The sequence below is a fragment of the chloroplast genome of Brassica napus, assembly GCF_020379485.1.
Source record: "Brassica napus chloroplast, complete genome".
Classification (NCBI taxonomy): domain Eukaryota; kingdom Viridiplantae; phylum Streptophyta; class Magnoliopsida; order Brassicales; family Brassicaceae; genus Brassica; species Brassica napus.
In genome coordinates this window covers 2,501-30,000 of record NC_016734.1, presented here as the reverse complement: position 1 = coordinate 30,000, position 27,500 = coordinate 2,501, and the positions used below count along the sequence as shown (strand labels likewise).

The 27,500-nt window shown below is 33.7% G+C and overlaps 14 protein-coding genes and 8 non-coding genes across 22 annotated transcripts in view; 15 read left to right on the top strand and 7 right to left on the bottom strand. All coding sequences in view use genetic code 11, as the record gives it.

Moving 5' to 3' along the window:
* The first annotated feature begins 21 nt into the window (after positions 1-21).
* trnY lies at positions 22-105 on the top strand. Its single transcript has one exon. It is a non-coding gene; the product is annotated as a tRNA-Tyr (tRNA).
* Positions 106-455: 350 nt separating this feature from the next.
* On the top strand, positions 456-529 carry trnD. The gene has a single exon. It is a non-coding gene; the product is annotated as a tRNA-Asp (tRNA).
* Positions 530-1,546: 1,017 nt separating this feature from the next.
* psbM (photosystem II protein M) lies at positions 1,547-1,651 on the top strand. The gene has a single exon. The coding sequence runs from the start codon at positions 1,547-1,549 to the stop codon at positions 1,649-1,651; it is 105 nt and encodes a 34-aa protein (YP_005089946.1).
* A 531-nt stretch (positions 1,652-2,182) lies between these two features.
* Positions 2,183-2,272, bottom strand: petN (cytochrome b6/f complex subunit VIII). Its single transcript has one exon. It carries the CDS (start codon positions 2,270-2,272, stop codon positions 2,183-2,185), a length of 90 nt encoding a protein of 29 aa, YP_005089945.1.
* A 608-nt stretch (positions 2,273-2,880) lies between these two features.
* trnC lies at positions 2,881-2,951 on the bottom strand. Its single transcript has one exon. It is a non-coding gene; the product is annotated as a tRNA-Cys (tRNA).
* Positions 2,952-4,042: 1,091 nt separating this feature from the next.
* Positions 4,043-7,261, top strand: rpoB (RNA polymerase beta subunit). The gene has a single exon. The coding sequence runs from the start codon at positions 4,043-4,045 to the stop codon at positions 7,259-7,261; it is 3,219 nt and encodes a 1,072-aa protein (YP_005089944.1).
* A 26-nt stretch (positions 7,262-7,287) lies between these two features.
* On the top strand, positions 7,288-10,115 carry rpoC1 (RNA polymerase beta' subunit). Its single transcript has 2 exons — positions 7,288-7,719; positions 8,505-10,115. The coding sequence occupies exons 1-2, from the start codon at positions 7,288-7,290 to the stop codon at positions 10,113-10,115; spliced, it is 2,043 nt and encodes a 680-aa protein (YP_005089943.1).
* A 173-nt stretch (positions 10,116-10,288) lies between these two features.
* rpoC2 (RNA polymerase beta'' subunit) lies at positions 10,289-14,425 on the top strand. The gene has a single exon. The coding sequence runs from the start codon at positions 10,289-10,291 to the stop codon at positions 14,423-14,425; it is 4,137 nt and encodes a 1,378-aa protein (YP_005089942.1).
* A 202-nt stretch (positions 14,426-14,627) lies between these two features.
* On the top strand, positions 14,628-15,338 carry rps2 (ribosomal protein S2). Its single transcript has one exon. The coding sequence runs from the start codon at positions 14,628-14,630 to the stop codon at positions 15,336-15,338; it is 711 nt and encodes a 236-aa protein (YP_005089941.1).
* Positions 15,339-15,578: 240 nt separating this feature from the next.
* On the top strand, positions 15,579-16,328 carry atpI (ATP synthase CF0 A subunit). The gene has a single exon. The coding sequence runs from the start codon at positions 15,579-15,581 to the stop codon at positions 16,326-16,328; it is 750 nt and encodes a 249-aa protein (YP_005089940.1).
* A 467-nt stretch (positions 16,329-16,795) lies between these two features.
* Positions 16,796-17,041, top strand: atpH (ATP synthase CF0 C subunit). Its single transcript has one exon. It carries the CDS (start codon positions 16,796-16,798, stop codon positions 17,039-17,041), a length of 246 nt encoding a protein of 81 aa, YP_005089939.1.
* A 481-nt stretch (positions 17,042-17,522) lies between these two features.
* On the top strand, positions 17,523-18,793 carry atpF (ATP synthase CF0 B subunit). Its single transcript has 2 exons — positions 17,523-17,666; positions 18,383-18,793. Exons 1-2 carry the CDS (start codon positions 17,523-17,525, stop codon positions 18,791-18,793), a joined length of 555 nt encoding a protein of 184 aa, YP_005089938.1.
* A 68-nt stretch (positions 18,794-18,861) lies between these two features.
* Positions 18,862-20,385, top strand: atpA (ATP synthase CF1 alpha subunit). The gene has a single exon. The coding sequence runs from the start codon at positions 18,862-18,864 to the stop codon at positions 20,383-20,385; it is 1,524 nt and encodes a 507-aa protein (YP_005089937.1).
* A 216-nt stretch (positions 20,386-20,601) lies between these two features.
* trnR lies at positions 20,602-20,673 on the bottom strand. The gene has a single exon. It is a non-coding gene; the product is annotated as a tRNA-Arg (tRNA).
* A 142-nt stretch (positions 20,674-20,815) lies between these two features.
* On the bottom strand, positions 20,816-21,604 carry trnG. The gene is made up of 2 exons: positions 21,582-21,604; positions 20,816-20,864 (listed from the first exon to the last, which is right to left on the bottom strand). It is a non-coding gene; the product is annotated as a tRNA-Gly (tRNA).
* A 681-nt stretch (positions 21,605-22,285) lies between these two features.
* trnS lies at positions 22,286-22,373 on the bottom strand. The gene has a single exon. It is a non-coding gene; the product is annotated as a tRNA-Ser (tRNA).
* Positions 22,374-22,471: 98 nt separating this feature from the next.
* On the bottom strand, positions 22,472-22,582 carry psbI (photosystem II protein I). The gene has a single exon. It carries the CDS (start codon positions 22,580-22,582, stop codon positions 22,472-22,474), a length of 111 nt encoding a protein of 36 aa, YP_005089936.1.
* Positions 22,583-22,882: 300 nt separating this feature from the next.
* Positions 22,883-23,068, bottom strand: psbK (photosystem II protein K). The gene has a single exon. The coding sequence runs from the start codon at positions 23,066-23,068 to the stop codon at positions 22,883-22,885; it is 186 nt and encodes a 61-aa protein (YP_005089935.1).
* Positions 23,069-23,416: 348 nt separating this feature from the next.
* Positions 23,417-23,488, top strand: trnQ. The gene has a single exon. It is a non-coding gene; the product is annotated as a tRNA-Gln (tRNA).
* Positions 23,489-23,949: 461 nt separating this feature from the next.
* rps16 (ribosomal protein S16) lies at positions 23,950-25,075 on the top strand. The gene is made up of 2 exons: positions 23,950-23,994; positions 24,854-25,075. The coding sequence occupies exons 1-2, from the start codon at positions 23,950-23,952 to the stop codon at positions 25,073-25,075; spliced, it is 267 nt and encodes an 88-aa protein (YP_005089934.1).
* A 605-nt stretch (positions 25,076-25,680) lies between these two features.
* trnK overlaps positions 25,681-27,500 on the top strand; it is a 2,631-nt gene continuing 811 nt past the window's right edge. The window contains exon 1 of the tRNA in view: positions 25,681-25,717. This is a non-coding gene — a tRNA (tRNA-Lys). The remainder of the gene's footprint in view (positions 25,718-27,500) is intronic.
* The window catches only part of matK (maturase K), a 1,575-nt gene continuing 469 nt past the window's right edge, over positions 26,395-27,500 (top strand). The window contains exon 1 of the mRNA in view: positions 26,395-27,500. This exon is cut by the window's right edge and continues 469 nt beyond it. Within this exon, the coding sequence (YP_005089933.1) occupies positions 26,395-27,500 (1,106 nt within the window).

Below are 27,500 nucleotides of genomic sequence, written 5' to 3'. Positions count from 1 at the left end.
AAGTTCGAATAGATTCTTCCTGGGTCGATGCCCGAGCGGTTAATGGGGACGGACTGTAAATTCGTTGGCAATATGTCTACGCTGGTTCAAATCCAGCTCGGCCCAATAATTCGCTGTCTACATAACCTTTTTTGTTTTGCATAATTGACAGAGAAGGGTAAGAAAAAAGTCAAATATCTGGGTATATTTCGACTTTACTTTTTTCTTTATTTCTTGTGGCTCGTTACTTTTTGTTTCCATAAAAAATTACAATAAAAAATAGATTATCAATCGATTTTAGAATAATGCAAGGATTACTAGTAATCGGCCTTGATATCACTTTAGTGATATCCATATAGATATCAATATATTACTTGTGATTTTCTTTGTTACAAAACACTAATTTGAATCTAAAATTGAAATGATTATGATGAAATCATAAGAAGGAATATGTAAGCTACCCGCTTTATTTCCATGGGATTGTAGTTCAATTGGTCAGAGCACCGCCCTGTCAAGGCGGAAGCTGCGGGTTCGAGCCCCGTCAGTCCCGGCGGATTCAATTAAAAAAAAAGACATAAACTCCCCTTTTTGTTTCTGGGCAAGGGGATCAAAATGGTTTCGGTTATCTTTTTGTTTTATTTTTCTTTTTTCATCAAGCAAAAGAAAGGGGTATTTCTTTTGCACCAATTTAAAGACATATGTAAATTAGTATAATTATAATTATTGAGAGCATTCACCACTTCAAGAACGAGATACTGTATGGGGTTTCCTCTTTTTGTCAATTAATCTCCCATTAACTCGTGTAGGAAAATAAAATAGGATAGCGTATAATACGTTTGCCAAGAGTACCTATATATACTTTTGTTTCTATGAAGTCAAGGAAGTGAAAATAGTTCGAATCCAACCAAGTAAAGAGGATGTTTCAAAAAAAAAGATCAAATTAGTCTTCCCTAATGAATATGCTCTTTTTAAAGATTAGAGTCGATGTCGAAGAAAAACTCGTAAGAAAATTTAATATAGTTAATTTTTTGGAATATTTTCGTTTTTTTTTTTCGGGACTCGTCTTTATCACATTTCCTTTGTTTTACAAAAAGATCATAGACCCTTACAAAAACAAAATTTTGAAAATTTCAAATTGAAATTTCGTACTTGTTTTCTCTATTTGATTTCTATTGTTTATTTAAGGTTCTTTAGAAACTCTTTTTATAAACAATCGAAGTATAAAAGGTTTTTTATGATATTTCATCAGATGATTGTACAAGGAAAGTACTAGGTTGTAGAAAAGAAAGCGGTGAAAAAGAATCATAAATAAATAGTTTTTTATTGGATCAGGAATCTCATTATGTATTCGGTGTGGATAAAAGATCTTCCTATGTTATACTATTAAATTCTTGACGATGAATCGATTTTATAGCTCCGATATTGTTATTCATGATATTTCTTTCATTCGATATCATCGAAATCTAATTCATCTGAGTGAGTTTACAAGCGAAAGATTTCTCATCTCTATGGGATTAAATCCCGAGATATTCCAAAGAAAAAAAAATAAATAATAAACGATTTAATTATGGAAGTCAATATTCTTGCATTTATTGCTACTGCACTCTTCATTCTCGTTCCTACTGCTTTTTTGCTTATAATTTACGTAAAAACGGTTAGTCAAAATAATTAATTTGAATACAATTTGACTATCAATGACAAAAAAGGATGTCAATTTCTCGTCTTAAATGAAAGGAATGCATTAGATTCAGTAGTATCCTAAGGGGCCCGCTAGTATGGTAGAAAGAGATCTCTTTCTACCATACTAGCCATTATGGTTATTGTAATGTATAAAGATACAAGTGAAATATCTTAATATAAAGGAATCCACCCATATCTCTCTTTTTCTTTATAAATGTAAATATAAATTAATATAGAATATGAAATCTATGTACATACTTTCTCAATTTCATTTGTTTGTTTGATCCATTTAATACGGATAATCCGAATTCGATGGAAACCTCTTGAGATTTCGAAAGGGGGTTATCCCATGAATGGTTAACGGTATAAACTCTGATATCAAAAAATAAAATGAGTCAATAAAACAAAACATAAATCCAATTTCTAAAAAAAGATCTTAAAAAAAATTGCCGGCCGGTCTAGAAAACTAAAACAATTGATACAGGTTGATAGAGTTTGATTATTATCGCAATTAGGAGTACTTCTAGAGTCCACTTCTTCCCCACACTACGAGAGAGAGGGAAAATGTAAAAACTACCATTAAACCAGCCCATGCGAGACTTACTATATCCATGTGAATTCTGTCCCCTATGAATATGAAGAAACTTTTCCATTATTGTTCACTAATAATAGTGAAATCACTGGTGCAGAGTCAAAAAAAGGGAGAGATATTTGGTCACCATTGATGAACTACTCCAAAAAATCCACTTATCTTATACTGAGTTATTCTTAATTATAGAATTTCTAGTAGAATCGACAAGATGTAAACACAAGTAAACAGATACTTTTCGAAGTATCCAAAAAATCTGACTCATATGTAGAAAGAATAATCTTTTTTCTTTCTTTTATCGTTTTTTATTTTTATTTGAAGTAAAACGAAAGGCAATTCTTCATCTAATCTAATATTGATTGAATGTCTGAGCATTCCGACACTTTCATGAGTCTATATCCAAAGTATCTTAGATCCTTTCCAAAACTATTAATTTAATTCCCTCTCTGCCTATCCAATCTAATGGATTTCCCTCCACTCGTTTTAGTTTTCCTCTAATCTGATAGGTAAAACTTTAGGTTAGAGAATAGAACCTCGAGAGCCAGGGGCTTAGAATCACGAAAAGAAAGTATCAAGAGTCTTTTCCTACGTTTGTTATAGTTTTATAACAGGAGATTTCAAGTCTCCTGTTGAGGCGGCACCCGGATTTGAACTGGGGAAAAAGGATTTGCAGTCCCCCGCCTTACCACTCGGCCATGCCGCCAAAATGATTTGTACTAGATTCAAATTTTCTCTTGTTTTTTTTTCAACTCCGAAAAAAATATAGATTTTCAGTCACAAAATATAGAATCTAGTACAAATCAGAACCATTAACTATTGACTGTAAATTCATGACCTTTTTTGAATTCAAATTTACATTTTTTATTTCTAATAATATAAGATAAGAAAATCATTAGAAATAGATTTATAACTAATCTATTTTGAGTTTTTTCAATTAAAAAGAAATCTTCTTCCATTTGAATTATAACACTAATAATGAGTATATGTAAACCCCAGAATCAGAACATACGTTACCTTGTATAGCTCTATAATGGGGTATTTTATCTCTCTAGGGATGCTTTTGAGGAGTAATTCTCAATAAATTTTTGTATTGAAATTTTTCATTGAATACATTGAAAAAAATTTTTAATTTTTGGTAGAGCACAGCATGTGCTGTTCCAAATAGAACTGTACCACAATAAAAGAAGAAAAAGAGACATATATATATACCTGTGCATTCTTTTTTATTTTAATAATAATTAAAATTAATAAATAAAAAAACATACGTTTTCTTACCTACTTCAATTCAATGATATTCTAAATATTCTATTCAAAATAGGTAAAAATCCATCTTTTTTCTGCAACTATTTTTTTGAACAATGAAATACAAATACATGAAAAAGTAAAGTGTTTAAAAAAAAGTTTTCTATTTCTTATATGTTTATCTGCTCGAACAGATCCTATCATGAATACCGTTTTTTATGGTATGCGATCGAATTGGAATATGTAATATCATAGGTGAAAATGAAATTACTTTTTTTCTAGTCGTTACAAAACTCCATAAGTTCCAGCGGTATTTCTAAATTCTGTTCCATTCGGATCTCTTTCTTATAAAAAAAATTCCAATTGAATCTAGTCTCCGTTCATACGGATTTCATACATTCCATATATCTTGGAGTTGGATAAAATTTCATGTGATTCAGTAAACAGAATAGAAATTCCATTATTGCTAGATCGAATTCTATCTATATGATTCGGTGAAGAATGAGATATGGGATTTTTAAAATAAACGGATAAATGATAAATTCAAAAAAGATGCTCGGGGATGGAAAAGAGGGAACATCTACAATACCCGGATTTAATCAGATACAATTTGAAGGGTTTTATCGGTTTATTGATCAGGGTTTAATAGAAGAACTTTCGCAATTTCCAAAAATTGAAGATATAGATCACGAAATTGAATTTCAATTATTTGTGGAAACATATCAATTGGTAGAACCTCTGATAAAAGAACGAGATGCTGTCTATGAATTACTTACATATTCTTCTGAATTATATGTATCCGCGGGATTAATTTGGAAAACCAATAGGAATATGCAAGAACAAAGAATTTTTATTGGAAACATTCCTTTAATGAATTCCCTTGGAACTTCTATAGTAAACGGAATATACCGAGTTGTGATCAATCAAATATTACAAAGTCCTGGTATCTATTACCAGTCAGAATTGGATCATAACGGGATTTCGGTCTATACCGGCACCATAATATCAGATTGGGGGGGCAGGCTAGAATTAGAGATTGATAAAAAAGCAAGAATATGGGCTCGTGTGAGTAGGAAACAGAAAATATCTATTCTAGTTCTATCATCAGCTATGGGTTCGAATCTAAGAGAAATTCTAGAGAATGTTTGCTACCCTGAAATTTTCTTATCTTTCTTAACCGATAAGGAGAAAAAAAAAATTGGGTCAAAAGAAAATGCTATTTTGGAGTTTTATCAACAATTTTCTTGTGTAGGTGGGGATCCAATATTTTCTGAATCCTTATGTAAGGAATTACAAAAAAAATTCTTTCACCAAAGGTGTGAATTGGGGAGGATTGGTCGCCGAAATATTAACTGGAGACTTAATCTTAATATACCTCAGAACAATATATTTTTGTTACCACGAGATATATTAGCAGCTGCCGATCTACCCATTCCAAATTTCATCCCAATCAAAACACTTGATGATATGAATCATTTGAAAAATAAACGTATTCGCTCTGTAGCGGATCTTTTACAAGACCAGCTCGGGTTGGCTCTGGCTCGTTTAGAAAATGTAGTTAAGGGAACTATAGGCGGAGCAATTAGGCATAAATTGATACCTACTCCTCAGAATTTGGTAACTTCAACTCCGTTAACAACTACTTATGAATCCTTTTTCGGATTACATCCATTATCTCAAGTTTTGGATCGCACTAATCCATTGACACAAATCGTTCATGGGAGAAAGTTGAGTTATTTGGGCCCTGGCGGATTAACAGGGCGAACTGCTAATTTTCGAATACGAGATATCCATCCTAGTCACTACGGGCGTATTTGCCCCATTGACACGTCTGAAGGAATCAATGTGGGACTTATTGGATCTTTATCAATTCATGCCAGGATTGGTGATTGGGGGTCGTTAGAAAGTCCGTTTTATGAACTCGTTGAGAAATCAAAAAAGGCGCGGATACGGATGCTTTTTTTATCACCAAGTCAAGATGAATATTATATGATAGCGGCAGGAAATTCTTTGGCTCTTAATCGGGGCATTCAAGAAGAACAGGCTGTACCAGCTCGATACCGCCAAGAATTTTTGACTATCGCATGGGAAGAGGTTCATCTTCGAAGCATTTTTCCTTTCCAATATTTTTCCATTGGAGCTTCCCTAATTCCTTTTATCGAACATAATGATGCGAATCGAGCTTTAATGAGTTCTAATATGCAACGTCAAGCAGTTCCACTTTCTCGGTCCGAAAAGTGCATTGTTGGAACTGGATTGGAACGCCAAGTGGCTTTAGATTCGGGGGTTCCCGCTATAGCCGAACACGAGGGAAAAATCCTTTATACTGACACTGAGAAGATAATTTTATCGGGAAATGAGAATACTTTAAGTATTCCATTAATTATGTATCAACGCTCAAACAAAAATACTTGTATGCATCAAAAACCTCAGGTTCGCCGGGGTAAATGTATTAAAAAGGGACAGATTTTAGCAGATGGTGCTGCTACAGTTGGTGGGGAACTCGCCTTGGGGAAAAATATATTAGTGGCTTATATGCCATGGGAAGGATACAATTTTGAAGATGCGGTACTCATTAGTGAGTGTCTAGTATATGGTGATATTTATACTTCTTTCCACATACGGAAATATGAAATTCAGACGCATGTGACAACCCAAGGTCCTGAAAGGATCACTAAGGAAATACCGCATCTAGAGGGCCGTTTACTCCGAAATTTAGACAAAAATGGAATTGTGATGCTAGGATCGTGGGTTGAAACGGGTGATATTTTAGTAGGTAAATTAACGCCTCAGATGGCGAAAGAATCCTCGTATGCTCCGGAAGATAGATTATTACGGGCCATACTTGGCATTCAGGTATCGACTTCAAAAGAAACTTGTTTAAAATTGCCCATAGGTGGTAGAGGTCGAGTTATTGATGTGAGATGGGTTCAGAAAAAGGGGGGTTCAAGTTATAACCCCGAAATAATTCGTGTATATATTTCACAGAAACGTGAAATCAAAGTAGGTGATAAAGTAGCCGGAAGACATGGAAATAAAGGTATCATTTCCAAAATTTTGCCTAGACAGGATATGCCTTATTTGCAAGACGGGAGACCCGTGGATATGGTCTTCAACCCATTAGGAGTACCCTCACGCATGAATGTAGGACAGATATTTGAATGCTCGCTTGGGTTAGCGGGAAGTTTGCTAGATAGACATTATCGAATAGCCCCTTTTGATGAGAGATATGAACAAGAGGCTTCGAGAAAACTCGTATTTTCTGAATTATATGAAGCTAGTAAGCAAACAGCCAATCCATGGGTATTTGAACCCGAGTATCCAGGAAAAAGCCGCATTTTTGATGGAAGAACGGGAGATCCTTTTGAACAGCCTGTGATAATAGGAAAGCCCTATATCTTGAAATTAATTCATCAGGTTGATGATAAAATACACGGACGTTCTAGTGGACATTATGCACTTGTTACACAACAACCCCTTAGAGGCCGTTCTAAGCAGGGGGGGCAGCGGGTAGGCGAAATGGAGGTTTGGGCTCTAGAGGGGTTTGGTGTTGCTCATATTTTACAAGAGATGCTTACTTATAAATCTGATCATATTAGAGCTCGCCAAGAAGTACTTGGTACCACTATCATTGGAGGAACAATACCTAAACCAGAAGATGCTCCAGAATCTTTTCGATTACTTGTTCGAGAACTACGATCTTTGGCTCTGGAACTGAATCATTTCCTTGTATCTGAGAAGAATTTCCAGATTAATAGGAAGGAAGTTTAATCGGAATGAATCACAAAATTTCTTATATGATCGATCGGTATAAACATCAACAACTCCGAATTGGATTAGTTTCTCCTCAGCAAATAAGTGCTTGGGCCACTAAAAAAATACCTAATGGAGAGATAGTTGGAGAGGTGACAAAACCCTATACTTTTCATTACAAAACCAATAAACCGGAAAAAGATGGATTATTTTGTGAAAGGATTTTTGGGCCTATAAAGAGTGGAATTTGCGCTTGTGGAAATTATCGAGTGATCGGAGATGAAAAAGAAGACTCGCAATTTTGTGAACAATGTGGAGTTGAATTTGTTGATTCTCGGATACGAAGATATCAAATGGGATACATAAAACTGACATGTCCTGTAACTCATGTATGGTATTTGAAACGTCTTCCTAGTTATATTGCGAATCTTTTAGATAAACCTCTTAAAGAATTAGAAGGTCTAGTATACTGCGATGTGTGATTTGATCGAAATTTTTATTTTTAAGAATGATAAACTCTCATCCCCTTCAATCAATTTGGGATGCCCTCGATCTGACATGTCTCTTGAAAAGAGTAACATGAAGCTCAGACTTGTGGGTGTATTCAATACTCCCAAATAACAAGGGCGATTGGTCTATGGTCGATTCAGTAAAAAAAAAGTAACTTCAAATTGATAGTCGTACCTCGTGAAAAGAAGACCTTTTTTTTGTCGAATTAAGCATTCCCTTATCTTTCTAAACGAAAAGAAATTTGGTTTTTTATATTGAAGTAAACAAATATGTCATGGTTGGAGAAGTCTATACATCGCATATAAGCTTTAAGAATATTGTGGCATAACCATCGAGGTAACGCAGGACCTAAAAGATCGAATGGAACAATACATAGACAAATAAATCCCGTATGAATTCTAAGGCATTCCTTTCACTTAAGGTAAAAAGTATTCCGGCATTCGAAGGGAAGTAGACTACTCAAGAATTTGACATTTTTTTCTTTTTTCTGTCGTAATTTTGAATTCACTAAAGAATCTAAATAGAAATCAAAGAAGAATTAATTGAATCAATGAAATGGTGGTTGGTTTGCACTGAGAACTTGAGTAAGGCGTAGATTCTTTTTGGGTTTTCACTTGATTTTATAAAATACAATTGGAAAGTGCGACCCCTTTCTTTATCTTTATTTGATATAACTACTTGAGCCGGATGAGAGGAAACTTTCATGTCCGGTTTTGAGGGGGGGAGATCATATAGTGGACCCTATCCCAATTTTTCTTTTGCTAGGCCCATAACGAAAAAACCTACTTTCTTACGATTACGAGGTTCATTTGAATATGAAATTCAATCCTGGAAATACAGCATCCCACTTTTTTTTACTACTCAAGGTTTCGATATATTTAGAAATCGAGAAATTTCTACTGGGGCGGGTGCTATCCGAGAACAATTAGCCGATTTAGATTTGCGAATTATTATAGAAAATTCGTTGGTAGAATGGAAACAATTAGGAGAAGAAGGTCCCACGGGGAATGAATGGGAAGATCGAAAAATTGTAAGAAGAAAAGATTTTTTAGTTAGACGTATGGAATTAGCTAAGCATTTTATTCGAACAAATATAGAACCGGAATGGATGATTTTATGTCTCTTACCGGTTCTGCCTCCCGAGTTGAGACCCATCATTCAGATAGAAGGGGGTAAACTGATGAGTTCAGATATTAATGAACTCTATAGAAGAGTTATCTATCGGAACAATACTCTTACTGATCTATTAACAACAAGTAGATCTACACCAGGGGAATTAGTAATGTGTCAGGAAAAATTGGTACAAGAAGCCGTGGATACACTTCTTGATAATGGAATCCGTGGACAACCCATGAGGGATGGTCATAATAAGGTTTACAAGTCATTTTCAGATGTAATTGAAGGAAAAGAGGGAAGATTTCGCGAGACTCTGCTTGGCAAACGGGTCGATTATTCGGGGCGTTCGGTGATTGTCGTTGGACCCTCACTTTCATTACATCGCTGTGGATTGCCTCGCGAAATAGCAATAGAGCTCTTCCAGACATTTGTAATTCGTGGTCTAATTAGACAACATCTGGCTTCGAACATAGGAGTTGCTAAGAGTCAAATTCGTGAAAAAAAGCCGATTGTCTGGGAAATCCTTCAAGAAGTTATGCAGGGGCATCCCGTATTACTGAATAGAGCACCTACTCTACATAGATTAGGCATACAGTCATTCCAACCCATTTTAGTGGAAGGACGCACTATTTGTTTACATCCATTAGTTTGTAAGGGGTTCAATGCAGACTTTGATGGGGATCAAATGGCTGTTCATGTGCCTTTATCTTTAGAAGCTCAAGCAGAGGCTCGTTTACTTATGTTTTCTCATATGAATCTCTTATCTCCAGCTATTGGAGATCCCATTTCTGTACCGACTCAAGATATGCTGATTGGACTCTATGTATTAACGAGCGGCACTCGTCGAGGTATTTGTGCAAACAGATATAATCCATGTAATCGAAAAAACTATCAAAATGAAAGAATTTACGAAACAAACTATAAGTATATGAAAGAACCCTTTTTTTGCAATTCCTATGATGCAATTGGAGCTTATCGGCAGAAAAGAATCAATTTAGATAGTCCTTTGTGGCTTCGGTGGCAATTAGATCAACGCGTTATTGCTTCAAAAGAAGTTCCTATCGAAGTTCACTATGAATCTTTTGGTAACTATCATGAGATTTATGCACACTATCTGATAGTAAGAAGTGTAAAAAAACAAACTTTTTGTATATATATTCGAACCACAGTTGGTCATATTTCTTTTTATCGAGAAATCGAGGAAGCTATACAAGGTTTTTCTCAAGCTTGTTCATATGATACCTAATAATATGGTATTCATAAAAAAAGAATTATAGGACACCCGTGTGAATTCGGACCTCTCCGAGTCAACTCGGACATAGTTCCTGACCTAAAAAATCAAGATCGAGAAAAGGAAGTTTTGCAATCATTGACTCAAACTCATTGTCGAATCCCATTCAGCAGAATATGGAGGTACTTATGGCGGAACGGGCCAATCTGGTATTTCACAATAAAGTGATAGATGGAACTGCTATTAAACGACTTATTAGCCGATTAATAGATCACTTCGGGATGGCATATACATCACACATCCTAGATCAAGTAAAGACTCTGGGTTTCCAGCAAGCAACTGCTACATCCATTTCATTAGGAATTGATGATCTTTTAACGATACCTTCTAAGGGCTGGCTTGTCCAAGATGCTGAACAACAAAGTTTGATTTTGGAAAAACACCATCATTATGGGAATGTACATGCGGTAGAAAAATTACGCCAATCTATTGAGATATGGTATGCTACAAGTGAATATTTGCGACAGGAAATGAATCCTAATTTTAGGATGACGGACCCTTTCAATCCAGTCCATATGATGTCTTTTTCGGGAGCTAGAGGAAATGCATCTCAAGTACATCAATTAGTAGGTATGAGAGGATTAATGTCGGATCCCCAAGGACAAATGATTGATTTACCTATTCAAAGCAATTTACGCGAAGGACTGTCTTTAACAGAATATATTATTTCTTGCTATGGAGCCCGTAAAGGAGTTGTAGATACTGCGGTCCGCACATCAGATGCTGGATATCTTACGCGTCGACTTGTTGAAGTAGTTCAACATATTGTTGTACGTCGAACGGATTGTGGCACTATCCGAGGGATTTCTGTGAGTCCTCGAAATAAAAGTCGGATGATGTCAGAAAGAATTTTTATCCAAACATTAATTGGTCGTGTCTTAGCAGACGATATATATATAGGTTCCCGATGTGTCGCCTTTCGAAATCAAGATCTTGGGATTGGACTTGTCAATCGATTCATAACCTTTGGAACACAATCAATATCTATTCGAACTCCCTTTACTTGTCGGAGTACATCTTGGATCTGTCGATTATGTTATGGCCGGAGTCCCACTCATGGTGACCTAGTTGAATTGGGGGAAGCTGTAGGTATTATTGCGGGTCAATCTATTGGCGAACCGGGGACTCAACTAACATTAAGAACTTTTCATACCGGTGGAGTATTTACAGGAGGTACTGCCGAACATGTACGAGCCCCTTATAATGGAAAAATCAAATTTAATGAGGATTTGGTTCATCCTACACGTACACGTCACGGGCATCCTGCCTTTCTATGTTATATAGACTTGTCTGTAATTATTGAGAGCGAAGATATTATACATAGCGTGACTATTCCACCAAAAAGTTTTCTTTTAGTTCAAAATGATCAATATGTGGAATCAGAACAAGTGATTGCTGAGATTCGCGAGGGAACATCCACTTTTCATTTTAAAGAGAGGGTTAGAAAATATATTTATTCTGACTCCGAGGGCGAAATGCATTGGAGTACTGATGTATCCCATGCACCCGAATTTACATATAGTAATGTCCATCTTTTACCAAAAACAAGTCATTTATGGATATTATCAGGAGGTTCTTGTGGATCTAGTCTAATTCTTTTTTCGATCCACAAAGATCAAGATCAAATGAACATACCCTTTCTTTCCGTCGAAAGAAAATCTATTTCTAGCCTCTCAGTGAATAATGATCAAGTGAGCAAAAAATTTTTCAGTTCAGATTTTTCTGATAAAAAAAAATCTGGGATTCCCAATTATTCAGAATTGAATGGAATCGTAGGTACTAGTCATTATAATTTCATATATTCTGCTATTTTTCATGAGAATTCGGATTTATTAGCAAAAAGGCGAAGAAATAGATTTCTCATTCCATTCCAATCGATTCAAGAGCAAGCGAAAGAGTTCATACCACATTCAGGTATCTCGATTGAAATACCCATAAATGGTATTTTCCGTAGAAACAGTATTTTTGCTTTTTTTGATGATCCTAGATACAGAAGAAAGAGTTCCGGAATTCTTAAATATGGAACTCTAAAGGCGGACTCAATCGTCCAAAAAGAGGATATGATTGAGTATCGAGGAGTCCAAAAATTTAAGACAAAATACGAAATGAAAGTAGATCGCTTTTTTTTCATTCCTGAGGAAGTGCATATTTTACCCGAATCCTCCGCCATAATGGTACAGAACTATAGTATCATTGGAGTCGATACACGAATCACTTTAAATATAAGAAGCCAAGTCGGCGGGTTGATCCGAGTGGAGAGAAAAAAAAAAAGGATTGAACTCAAAATATTTTCGGGGGATATCCATTTTCCGGACAAGACAGATAAGATATCCCGACATAGTGGCATCTTGATACCGCCAGGAAGGGGAAAAACAAACTCTAAAGAATCAAAAAATTTAAAAAATTGGATTTATGCCCAACGGATCACACCAACCAAGAAAAAGTTTTTTGTTTTGGTGCGGCCCGTAGCTACCTATGAGATAATGGACAGTATAAATTTAGCAACACTCTTCCCACAAGATCTCTTTCGGGAAAAGGATAATATTCAACTTCGAGTTTTCAACTATATCCTTTATGGAAATGGTAAACCAACTCGAGGAATTTCTGACACAAGTATTCAATTGGTTCGCACTTGTTTAGTCTTGAATTGGGACCAAGACAACAAAAATTCTTCCCTCGAGGAGGTCCGCGCTTTCGTTGTTGAAGTAAGTACAAAGGGTTTGATTCGAGATTTCATAAGAATTGGCTTAGTGAAATCCCATATTTCGTATATAAGAAAAAGAAATAATCCGCCGGATTCGGGATTGATCTCTGCAGATTCCGTGAATCCGTTTTATTCGCTTTCTCCCAAGGCTGGCATTCTTCAACAATCGCTTAGACAAAATCATGGAACTATTCGTATGTTCAGAAATAAGGAATCCCAATCTTTGTTAATTTTATCATCCTCTAATTGTTTTAGAATCGGTCCATTTAATCATGTAAAATATCACAATGTTATAAACCAATCAATAAAAAAAAAACCTCTAATTACAATTCAAAATTCGTCGGGCCCCTTAGGAACAGCCATTCAAATTTCGAATTTTTATTCATTTTTGCCTTTACTAACTTATAATCAGATCTCTGTAATTAAATATTTGCAACTTGATAACTTCAAATATATTTTTCAAATAATTCACTCTTATTTAATAGATGAAAACGGAAGAATTTTTAATCTAGATCCATACAGTAACCTTGTTTTGAATCCATTCAAATTGAATTGGTATTTTCTTCATCAAAATTATAATAATTATTATTGTGAGGAAACGTCCACAATAATAAGTCTTGGACAATTTTTTTGTGAAAATCTATGTATAGCCAAAAAAGAACCATACCTAAAATCGGGTCAAGTTTTAATTGTTCAAAGGGATTCTGTAGTAATAAGATCCGCTAAGCCCTATTTGGCTACTCCGGGAGCAAAAGTTCACGGGCATTATAGAGAAATTCTTTACGAAGGGGATACATTAGTTACATTTATATATGAAAAATCGAGATCCGGTGATATAACCCAAGGTCTTCCAAAAGTAGAACAGGTGTTAGAAGTCCGCTCGATTGATTCAATATCACTGAACTTAGAAAAGCGGATTAAGGGTTGGAACAGGTGTATAACAAGAATTCTTGGAATTCCTTGGGGATTCTTGATTGGTGCTGAGCTAACTATAGTGCAAAGTCGTATTTCTTTGGTTAATAAGATTCAAAAGGTTTATCGATCCCAGGGGGTGCAGATTCATAATAGGCATATCGAAATTATTGTACGTCAAATAACATCAAAAGTTTTGGTTTCAGAAGAGGGAATGTCTAATGTTTTTTTACCTGGAGAATTGATTGGATTGTTACGAGCAGAACGCACGGGGCGTGCTTTAGAAGAAGCAATCTGTTATCGAGCCGTTTTATTAGGAATAACTCGAGCATCTTTGAATACTCAAAGTTTTATATCCGAAGCAAGTTTTCAAGAAACTGCTAGAGTTTTAGCAAAAGCTGCTCTTCGGGGTCGTATCGATTGGTTGAAAGGCCTGAAAGAAAATGTTGTTCTAGGGGGTGTGATCCCCGCCGGGACCGGGTTCAACAAAGGATTGGTGCATTGTTCACGGCAACATACCAATATTCTTTTTGAAAAAAAAACAAAGAATTTATCTTTATTAGAGGGAGATATGAGAGATATTTTATTTTATCACAGGGAATTTTGTGACTCTTCTATTTACAAATCTGCCTTTTCTAGAATTGAATAATTCCTAATAGCAGATTCCTGTTTTGAATTTCATGTTTTATTGTTTGCTGTAGTCATTTGCTTTAATAATTTGTTAACACTAATAAAGATAATAATGAATACAAAATAATGGCTCGGCTCGTGCATAAACGGACAAGAGAAGGTTCCATTGGAACAAATTTTTATTTTAGTTTTGGGTACCCCCCTTTTAAGTGTGAAAAGAAATGACAAAAAGATATTGGAACATCGATTTGGAAGAGATGATGAGAGCAGGAGTTCATTTTGGGCATGGTACTAGGAAATGGAATCCTAGAATGGCACCTTATATTTCTGCAAAGCGTAAAGGTATTCATATTATAAATCTGACTAGAACTGCTCGTTTTTTATCAGAAGCTTGTGATTTAGTTTTTGATGCAGCAAGTAGGGGAAAACAATTCTTAATTGTTGGGACAAAAAATAAAGCAGCTGATTTAGTGTCGCGGGCTGCAATAAGGGCTCGGTGTCATTATGTTAATAAAAAGTGGCTCGGCGGCATGTTAACAAATTGGTCTACTACAGAAAAAAGACTTCATAAGTTTAGGGACTTGAGAACTGAACAAAAGACAGAGGGATTCAACCGTCTTCCGAAAAGGGATGCAGCTGTGTTGAAGAGACAATTATCTCGCTTGGAAACATATCTAGGCGGGATTAAATATATGACGGGATTGCCTGATATTGTAATCATCATCGATCAGCAAGAAGAATATACGGCTCTTCGAGAATGTATAACTTTGGGAATTCCAACCATTTCTTTAATCGATACAAATTGTAATCCCGATCTCGCGGATATTTCTATTCCAGCAAATGATGACGCTATAGCTTCAATTCGATTCATTCTTAACAAATTAGTATTCGCAATTTGTGAGGGTCGTTCTAGCTATATACAAAATTCTTGATTAATAATAAGATAAATAAATCAATTTTTTTTGAGGGAGGGGCTCCCTGTATTTCGATTTATAAAATCGGTTACTATTCCTGAATCATACAAAAGAAAAAGAGATAAAAAACTGGGTATATTGTGTGATTCGTTTAGTTGGTATCCAAAACTAAAATAAAAATTCAAGTAAATAAGTAAAAAAAAAGGGGGGGTCTTGAATCAAAATAATTTAAAGTTCTTATTTCTGTCAGAGGGCAATATGAATGTTTTATCATGTTCCATCAATACACTAATAAAAGAAGGGTTATATGAGATATCTGGTGTAGAAGTAGGCCAACATTTCTATTGGCAAATAGGGGGGTTCCAAGTCCATGCGCAAGTCCTTATTACTTCTTGGGTTGTAATTGCTATCTTATTAGGTTCCGCAGCTCTAGCGGTTCGCAATCCACAAACCATTCCAACTGGCGGCCAAAACTTCTTTGAATTTGTCCTTGAATTCATTCGAGATGTGAGTCAAACCCAGATTGGAGAAGAATACGGTCCATGGGTTCCCTTTATTGGAACCCTGTTTTTATTTATTTTTGTTTCTAACTGGTCAGGAGCCCTTTTACCGTGGAAAATTATCCAGTTACCTCAAGGGGAGTTAGCAGCACCAACGAATGATATAAATACGACGGTTGCTTTAGCTTTACTCACATCAGTAGCATATTTTTATGCGGGTCTTAGCAAAAAAGGATTAGGGTATTTCAGTAAATACATTCAACCAACTCCAATTCTTTTACCCATTAACATCTTAGAAGATTTTACAAAACCCCTATCACTGAGTTTTCGACTTTTCGGAAATATATTAGCCGATGAATTAGTAGTTGTTGTTCTTGTTTCTTTAGTACCTTTAGTGGTTCCTATACCTGTCATGTTCCTTGGATTATTTACAAGCGGGATTCAAGCTCTCATTTTTGCCACTTTAGCTGCGGCTTATATAGGTGAATCCATGGAGGGTCATCATTAACTATTTTTTTTTTTCAAATTTAGGTTAGCCCAATTATCGAATAGTTGGTTTACGTTATGTAAGAAACACTTGTATATGTCATATTTGATATTGACTAGGTATATATAAGTTAAAGATCTATATAATCTGCCCCACTATTTTTGTGAATTTCTATTTAGATAACGATTCGATTATAAGTTCTTACTTTTTATCTGTGAATTGGCTGAAAAAAACGATCAAAAAAAGAACGAAGAATTAAAAGAAAAGAATGGTTCACAAAAAAGAAACGGCATAAAAAAGTCGTATATATATATATTATGCATTTTTCAAAATCCCGTGGATAGGAACTAATATCAAAGTAATTCTTATCAAGTTTTTGGTTATTTTGGCTGGATGAATCTTAGCGATGACTTAATTATAATTAAGTCCTAAGTCGTTGGATGATTGTATCATTAACTATTTCTTTATTTTGGTGTGAGGAACTTATCATGAATCCACTGGTTTCTGCTGCTTCGGTTATTGCTGCTGGGTTGGCTGTTGGGCTTGCTTCTATTGGACCTGGGGTTGGTCAAGGTACAGCTGCGGGTCAAGCTGTCGAAGGTATCGCGAGACAACCTGAGGCAGAAGGAAAAATACGAGGTACTTTATTGCTTAGTTTGGCTTTTATGGAAGCTTTAACAATTTATGGCCTAGTTGTAGCATTAGCGCTTTTATTTGCGAATCCTTTTGTTTAATCCTAGAAATAATAAAATTAGGAATTTTTTTTTTCGTAGTTTTTTTTATTCTATCAAGATTTCACTCCTACAATTATTCATTGAGACAACAACCCTTGGGAAGGACTAATTTGAGGATGGGGAATTAACACATCGATTCGCTTTCTTCCTTCCCCTTATTCTTTTTAGTTTAATGGAAATTTTTTTTTAAGGAGTGTTGCGCAAAAAGGAGGTTTAGGTTTTTTAAAATTGATATAAAACTTGGTCTCAAATTCTAGCTTAATTTTAATTAAGTCTCATTATTATTATTGAAAATTAAAAATTTTTGGAAAATAAATTTGTAAATAGAATAGGTTTTTGATTCTGTTTATAAATATCCAAATAGGTAAATTAAATTATAAATTATTAAACGAAATTTTCTTTTTATTCAAAAAAACAAAGAATAAAAAAAAAAAAGGACAGAGTTCTTTTTTTTTATAGTTTAGCTAGAAGAGGAGATTATATGAAAAATTTAACCGATTCTTTCGTTTACTTGGGTCACTGGCCATCCGCCGGGAGTTTCGGGTTTAATACCGATATTTTAGCAACAAATCCAATAAATCTAAGTGTAGTCTTCGGTGTATTGATCTTTTTTGGAAAGGGAGTGTGTGTGAGTTGTTCATTTCAAGAATAGGCTGGATTCGTCCAGTGGCACTATAACTAGCAAAGAGTGCCTAATCCCGCGAATTACTTCTGAATACAAAATTCAATAAAAAATCATATTTTAGAACCATAGCATTTCGTTATTCTTTGGTAAGTCTACTTGACTTTGATTCTCTATCAACCAAAAATTTGGGACCATTAATTAACATGGTTAAAACTAAACCGTTTGAAGTTCAGATGCAACATGGTACTCTTTCTACCATATGTAGTCTAATTAAAAAATGAATAAGATTTTCAAAAAGAATAGTTCGGCTTTTTTCGATATAAAACACTCATGTCGATAAAAATTTTTGAGTCTTTTTGTATAATGCAGAATTGATAACCTACGTATAAAGTAATAAAAATTCTTTGGATTTCAAGAAAAAAAGAAACAACTTTGCTGACAATTATCAATTTTTTATTGGTCAGAAGAATCCTCCAAATAGTTTTGTCTTGGATTGGTGATCTTTTTCGATAGAAATATATATTGAATATGAATTGAATACAACAAAATTGGGAGAGGATAGGCTCATTACATGAAAAATATGGGAATGAAAGTCTCATACATAATTGATAAATGATTGGAATACGTGAGCATGAGAGCCAAATGAATCGAAAGATTCATGTTTGGTTCGGGAAGGGATCATAGAACTTTTTTTTTTACTGAATAATCTACTTTCATTAAATGATTTATTAGATAACCGAAAGCAGAGGATATTAAATACTATTCGAAATTCAGAAGAACTACGTGAAGGAGCTATTCAACAATTAGAAAACGCCCGAGCTCGCCTGCGTAAAGTAGAAATGGAGGCGGATCAGTTTCGCGTAAATGGATACTCTGAAATCGAACGAGAAAAAGTAAATTTGATTAATTCAACTTCTAGGACTTTGAAACAATTAGAAAATTACAAAAACGAAACCATTCTTTTTGAGCAACAAAGAACAATTAATCAAGTCCGTGAACGGGTTTTCCAACAAGCTTTACAGGGAGCTATAGGAACCCTAAATAGTTGTTTGAGTAATGAGTTACATTTACGTACTATTAATGCAAATATTGGTATGTTTGGTACGATGAAAGAAATTACTGATTAGCTCTTTCCTTACGATTATGATAGGCATTATTTTTTTTTTTCTTCCAAAAAAGAATTAGGACAATACTCATGGTAACCATTAAAGCCGATGAAATTAGTAATATTATCCGTGAACGTATTGAGCAATATAATAGAGAAGTGACGATTGTAAATACCGGTACCGTACTTCAAGTGGGCGACGGCATCGCTCGGATTTATGGTCTTGATGAAGTAATGGCAGGTGAATTAGTAGAATTTGAGGAGGGTACTATAGGTATTGCCCTTAATTTAGAATCAAATAATGTTGGTGTTGTATTAATGGGTGACGGTTTGATGATCCAAGAAGGAAGTTCAGTCAAAGCTACGGGAAAAATTGCTCAGATACCCGTGAGTGAGGCTTATTTGGGGCGTGTTATAAACGCCTTGGCTAACCCTATTGATGGTCGAGGTAAGATTTCAGCTTCTGAATCTCGGTTAATTGAATCTCCTGCCCCAGGTATTATTTCGAGACGTTCTGTATATGAGCCTCTTCAAACAGGACTTATTGCTATTGATTCCATGATCCCTATAGGACGCGGCCAGCGGGAATTAATTATTGGTGACAGACAGACCGGTAAAACAGCAGTAGCCACAGATACAATTCTCAATCAACAAGGTCAAAATGTAATATGTGTTTATGTGGCTATTGGTCAAAAAGCTTCTTCCGTGGCTCAGGTAGTGACTAGTTTACAGGAACGAGGGGCAATGGACTACACTATTGTGGTAGCTGAAACGGCTGATTCCCCAGCTACGTTACAATACCTCGCGCCTTATACAGGAGCCGCCTTGGCTGAATATTTTATGTACCGTGAACAACACACTTTAATCATTTATGATGATCTTTCCAAACAAGCACAAGCTTATCGACAAATGTCTCTTCTATTACGAAGACCGCCCGGGCGTGAAGCTTATCCAGGAGATGTTTTTTATTTACATTCACGTCTTTTAGAAAGAGCCGCTAAATTAAGCTCTGAATTAGGTGAAGGAAGTATGACTGCCTTACCAATCGTCGAGACCCAGTCAGGAGATGTTTCAGCTTATATTCCTACTAATGTAATTTCCATTACAGATGGACAAATATTCTTATCCGCTGATCTTTTTAATGCTGGAATTAGACCTGCTATTAATGTAGGGATTTCTGTCTCGAGAGTAGGATCTGCCGCTCAAATTAAAGCTATGAAACAGGTAGCTGGAAAATTAAAATTGGAATTGGCTCAATTCGCGGAATTAGAAGCCTTTTCCCAATTTTCTTCTGATCTCGATAAAGCTACTCAGAATCAATTGGCAAGAGGTCAACGATTGCGTGAGTTACTGAAACAATCCCAATCAGCCCCTCTCACAGTGGAAGAACAGATAATGACCATTTATACCGGAACAAATGGTTATCTGGATGGATTAGAAATTGGACAAGTAAGAAAATTTCTCGTTCAGCTACGCACTTATTTAAAAACAAATAAACCTGAGTTCCAAGAAATAATAGCCTCTACCAAGACATTAACCGCTGAAGCAGAAAGCTTTTTGAAAGAAGGTATTAAAGAGCAACTGGAACGTTTTCTACTTCAGGAGAAATTATAAAAAATAGAAATATATTTAAGTTAAGTCTATATATAATATATATAAGTATAGAACTAATATCTGTATATGTTTAATATAAAATCTTAAAGCATTCAGAATTTATTTCTTATTATATTTATTTTTTATAAATTTTCTAAACAGAATAAAAATATTCTTATAATATATAGAAATGGAAATAATAGATAAATATCAATATATTTATATCTATATTGATATTGCGTCCAATAGGATTTGAACCTATACCAAAGGTTTAGAAGACCTATGTCCTATCCATTAGACAATGGACGCTTTTCGCTTTTTTTAACTTCCCATTTGTTAAATGTGCGAAATCTTTTTAGCAATTGTGTAGTGAATTCACTACACAATTGCTATTAGACAATTCTAATAGAGAAAATTGTCTCTAATAAAAAGGGGACAATTTAGAATTTAGAGCGGGTAGCGGGAATCGAACCCGCATCGTTAGCTTGGAAGGCTAAGGGTTTTAGTCGACGTCGATCGATCAGTTTTATATTTTTAACGTCTCTAATTCAAAACCGAACATGAAACTTTGGTTTCATTCGGCTCCTTTATGATGGATGGCGAAATTCCCAAATAAAATAAGATGGGAACTAAATCAAAATTTGACTCATAACATCTATGTTAGCTTTTTTCCCGTTTGGAGGCTTTCCCAGAAAAATTTTGCTTTATAGATGATCCTTCTAGAAGATAGAAAAGGCGAACTCAAAAAATCTTTCTAGTTACTTCGTTCTTTATTTCTATTTAACGGAATCCTTAGGAAAAGTATTTTGTTTCCACCGAGCTAAAACAATATAATATGTCGATGTCTTTAGTAAACCAAAGTTCTCGTTTAATAGCTATTTTGCTTCAATTTTTTCTATACCAAACAAAAAATAGAACTGAAGATTTAGTTACGATTAGAAAGAAACTTTTCTGGCTTTATCCATGGATCCTCTTGTTATACTTATTGAATTGTAAATAGTCATCCAATTCAAAAATTATGTTTCGAAATTTCATAATCCAAATTGACAATTAATTAGAGTCTTTGGATACAAATTACGAGAATCTATAATCTTCCTTGAATTTTTCATTGAAAGGTAAAGGACTAAATCCTTTTCAGAAATAAAGTTTTTGATCGGAAGATTAATCAAACCGAGAGACCCTTTAACTATTAAAGGGGTTAAAGGAACGAATCACACTTTTACCACTAAACTATACCCGCTACAATCCAATTATTGTATATAAATTTACTTTTTGTCGAACAAAGTAATCGGGAGAAAAAAAATCTGAAAAAAAAATGAGAAAATTCTAGCGTAGACTTAATAAAATTAGGCAAAGCAGGATTCCTTTTTTTTATTTCAGATCTTTTTTGTCTAAAAACCCATCGGATGGGTCTTTTTAACTTTAACAAAAAAAGGCCCGGCTGGGGACTGACCAGGCCAGGCTATTAAAATAAAAAAGATCTTTTATTTGTGTTTGGACGAGACAAAATCAAAAAGGATTCTCTATTTCTATTTTTGTGATTTTATTTATTTCTCTTTCGAGCCTTTTCTTTATTGAATCTTTATTTACAGTTTTTATGTAAATAGAATTACTGAGAAAGTTCTATAAAAAAGGTTATATAATAGTAATATATATATATATATTAATTATATATAAATATAAATATTATATAAATATTATTTATATAATAAAAAAGAAAAAATAATATTATATTTTTTATATATAATAAAATAATATATATAATAAAATATAGAAAATGAAAATATATATATAATTAAAGTATTATTAAAGATAAAGAATAATCTAAAAAAAAAAACTTTTTTAAGAATAAAGTGGAGAAAGTTTTTTTTTAAGCCGTTTTTTTGTCTAATGGAACCTAAAAAGTATTCCTTTTCGATTAGGAGAGATGGCTGAGTGGACTAAAGCGTTGGATTGCTAATCCATTGTACGAGTTAATCGTACCGAGGGTTCGAATCCCTCTCTTTCCCTTCCCCTTTTTGATGATGTGAAATAGATAAAATCCTAATAAAATTCGCACATTTCCACTATTTAAATATTAAATAAAGTAATAAAAAACCTTTCTTTTTTATTCTTCACGTCCCGGATTACGTCCTGGATCATTAGATAGGAATCCAAATATGAAGAGAGAAACAAAGAATATAACTACAGTGTATACAAAAAGTTTGAGAGTAAGCATTACACAATCTCCAAGATCTTACTTTTTTTAAAAAAAAAAAAAAAGAGAATAGATTCTCTATTTTTATACTAAATATCTAGATACTTTTTTTGTGAGTGAACTCGAATCTAATTAAGTTCTTTCATTTAGAGAAAAGAGGATAAAACTGAGGAAATCAAATGATCCAGATTTAGTATGGCTACCAAAAAAATTCAATGTTTGAATTGAGAGTTCCTTCCTACGTCAAGATTTTTTGATCTTTTGATTTGAATTGTTGGAAGAATCAAAATCGTGAATTTTTCTAAGACAGTATTAATAATTTCATCGAAAACTTACAGCTGCTTGCCAAACAAAGGCTAAGAGAAGAAAGAAAAGAGGTATTACGGGCATAACATCTACGATTGGATTCAAAAAGGCGTAGGCCTCCGGCAATTTGGCGACTAAAAAAGTGCTTGAAAAAAGGGCCGAATTAAAACAAATACAGATCAAATTAAATATATTAAGCATAACAAAAATTGGTGTTCTTGTGGATAATTTAATTTTGATTGAGTTATTAATATATTTTTTATATAAGGAAAAAAATAAATAAATAAAGAAAGATAGTCTAAAAAGACTTTGTTGAACTTACTCAATCAAAAATCCTTTCATTCTCTTATGAGAATGAAAGAAATAATATTTTCATACAATATCTTAATTGAATTCTATGTAATGATCAATAAAGTAAGTTTGATTTGCTATCTACACGTGTCAAAACTATAGCACCAATGTAATCTATATTTCATTTGGGCTGAAATTGAATTGACGAACAACCAATAGCAATATTACTCTTTTAGTAGTCTTGAATAAAAATAAAAATGGGGCGTAGCCAAGCGGTAAGGCAACGGGTTTTGGTCCCGCTATTCGGAGGTTCGAATCCTTCCGTCCCAGAGTCCAGTCATTACGAAATAAATCTTCTATTGCCTTTGTACACCATCTTTTTCTTTCTGTTTAAAAAAACAATATTTTTTAAGAATAAAATATTGAAATGAAAAGAAGAATAAACTTCTTTTTCACCCGAAATTACAAAAAATCTATTTGCTTTTTTTAGTTGTGTGTGATGTAGGTAAGTAAGGTAGAACCGTAGATTCTACGAGTTTTAATAAAAAAAAATATATTTATATATATATTTATATATATAAATATAGATTTCTATTCAAATTTCGATTTTACATATTTTTACATATATAGAATTTAATGTGGAATTCATTTGAATTCTGACTGAACCTTTTACGCGTAGATTCACTATTCCATTCATAGAGAAAGAAAAAGTATAGATTACGATATACTGACTGAACTATGACTATTCATGATTCCATAATTGAATCAATTACACAAACTAAAGGAATGTTATGGTAAAACTTCGTTTAAAACGATGTGGTAGAAAGCAACGTGCGACTTGAATTGAAGGACATGATCTGCTGTGGATGTTTTGATCCGCCACCTTTTATATTAGGAATATAGGTGCTCTTGGCTCGACATTTTGTGTTCTATTTTACGAGAGTCCTACACCTTTTTGAATATAAAAAAGAGTACAGGATGGAGCTCGAGGAGAATAGAAAGTTTTTATTCCTTTCGCAGGAGTAAGGATCTAGGGTTAGTGCGAATCAATAAGTTGGAACAACTTCGTAAGTCTTTTTATTTTTATATTGAAAAAAAGCCCTTTCAAGTAATTTTACAATGGAAAAGGAAATTTTCGTAAAAGTGTAAAATTCTTTGAATTAAAAGTCTATCATGCGTGAATCAAGCGTTTGTATGATTCTTTGATAGAAAGAAAAGAAATCATAAACAAAATAAGGGGCTTGTTGCTGCCCTTTTTTAATAAAACGATCAAGATCACCGAAGTAATGTCTAAACCCAAAGATTCAAAGTAAGGATAAAGAATCCTGAAACAAGGAAATCCCTTTTTCAATTGTTTGAACAACTAGATCAGAATGAAGAATCAAAATTGATTCGAAAAAATGAGACAAACAAAAAAAGGTTAGAGACTACTCAATAAAAAGAGTACTTAAGGAGTCTCTGGTGAGATATTTGAGAGTTATTTAACTTGAGTTACGAGAGTACGAATGTTACGAACGCTTTTTATGAAAAAAAATAGTTAGGGTTTCAATACTGGCTAATTAATTTAATGTTTGAATTTTATAAAGAGAGTTAACTTATACTCATTGCATTTTTTTCTCGAGCCGTATGAGGCCAAAGCCTCGTATACGTTTCTCGGGGGGGGGTATTATTCATATACATCTATCCCAATGAGCCATTTATCGAATCGTTGCAATTGATGTTCGATCCCGAAGAGAAGGAAGAGATCTTCGGAAGGTGGGGTTTTATGATCCGATAACTAATCAAACTTATTTAAATCTTCCTGCTATTCTCGATTTCCTTAAAAAGGGCGCTCAACCAACAAGAACAGTTCATGATATTTCAAAGAAGGCAGGGATTTTTACGGAATTAAGTCTTAATAAAACGAAATTGAATTAATGAACTATAAAAAAGAGGATGTTAAAGACTCATATATAGCTTGGTATAAAATTTGATCTACTCTTTTCTTTCCTCCTCTTTCGTTTCCATCATATTTATTTTGATTTATTAGAATTTCCATTTATTATTAGTATTCTTCCTAAAGGTATGAAAACTAACAAATATCCTGCTAAAAACTACCATGTTTTATAATAAAAAACAAATTTATTAAAAAATTTTTGGATTTATAGAAATTCTAAATTTTGTATAAATACAAAATTTTATTGTATAGAATTATTGTATAGAAAATATATAAAATCATACTGTATAATAAATAATATATTAATATATATAGAAATAGAAAGATTTGAGATTATCCTATTCGGCTTAGTTTTCATTCCTTGTATGAACTCACAAACCAGGGGGTTAAACTTTTTTATTTTTTCTATTCTTTTCGCTATATTAAAAATTTACAATCATATTGACAACAGTGTATGGACCAAATATAATTCTCTCATAGAGAAATAGATCTATTTCTCCCTGACGCACACATGACTGGATTTTTCTTTTTTTCTTTATTCTGGTTGTATCTACATATTTGCAGTACTTGCTTTTTTTTGTGGGGGGGGTTGCTAACTCAACGGTAGAGTACTCGGCTTTTAAGTGCGACTAGCATCTTTTACACATTTGTATGAAGAAAAGGATTCGTCCAGATCCGCGGTAGAGTTTGTAAGACCACGACTGATCCTGAAAGGAATGAACGGAAAAAATAGCATGTCGTATCAAGGGAGAATTCAGATAACATTTTTTTTTATTTTCGACAAGATTGTACCGATTAGAAAATAAAAAAAAAAAGAAGAATTCCAATTTGGGTCGAGTGAATAAATATAAATGGATGGATAAAAAACCAGTTTTCCTTATTCTAAGAAAAAAAAAAGAAACGAGCTTCCATTCGTAATTTGAAAAATTACCCGATCTAATTAAATGTTAAAAATAGATTAGTACCTAATACGGGTATGGGAAGGAATTTTTTTCTTGCGTGTTATTATCAATTTTTTCGTGAGTCCTAATTATTTTTTACCTAGTCCGTTTGGGTTAGGTTGTAGATGGATGTGTAAAAGAAGCAGTATATTGATAAAAAAATATATATATATATATTTCCAAAATCAAAAGAGCGATTAGGTTAAAAAAATAAAGGATTTCTAATCATCTTGTTTTGTTATTTTATAATATAACGAACAGAAACCTCTTAAAGATAGAGAATCCAGTTAGCAGTCTACCTGTTTATGAGGTATTTAGTGCTTTCGTAATCTAATACCTTATTTTGACTGTATCGCACTATGTGTCATTTCAGAACTCAAGAAAATAAAGACTTTACTTTTAGTTCAAATCGAATTTTAATCCAAATGGAGAAATTTCAAGGATATTTAGAGTTCGATGGGGCTCGTCAACAGAGTTTTCTATATCCACTTTTTTTTCGGGACTATATTTATGTACTTGCTTATGATCACGGTTTAAATAGATTAAATAGAAACCGCCCTATTTTCTTGGAAAATGCGGATTATGACAAAAAATATAGTTCACTAATTGTGAAACGCTTAATTTTGCGAATGTACGAACAGAATCGTTTGATTATTCCCACTAAGGATTTGAACAAAAATCTGGGGCATACCAATAATTTCTATTATCAAATGATATCTGTTTTATTTGCAGTGATTGTAGAAATTCCATTTTCCCTAAGGTTGGGATCCTCTATCGAAGGAAAAAATGTAAAAAAATCTTACAATTTACAATCACTTCATTCAATATTTCCCTTTTTAGAAGACAAACTCTCACATTTTAATTATGTATTAGATGTACTAATACCTTACCCCATCCATCTAGAAATCTTGGTTCAAACCCTACGTTACCGGGTAAAAGATGCCTCTTCTTTGCATTTTTTTCGGTTCTGTCTATACGAGTATTGCAATTGGAAGAATTTTGATAGTAAAAAAAAATCAATTTTGAATCCAAGATTTTTATTGTTCTTATATAATTCTCATGTATGTGAATACGAATCCATCTTTTTTTTTCTACGCAAGCAGTCTTCTCATTTACGATCGACATCTTATGACGTCTTTTTTGAGCGAATTTTATTCTATGGAAAAATACAACATTTTTTAAAAGTCTTTGTTAATAATTTTTCGGCGCTCTTAGGGTTGCTCAAGGATCCTTTCCTACATTATGTTAGATATCATGGAAAATACATTCTGGCAACAAAGGATACGCCACTTCTGATGAATAAATGGAAATATTATTTTGTTAATTTATGGCAATGTTATTTTTCCGTATGGTTTCAATCGCAAAAGGTTAATATAAATCAATTATCTAAAGATAATTTAGAATTTCTGGGTTATCTATCAAGTTTGCGACTAAACCCTTTAGTGGTACGTAGTCAAATGCTAGA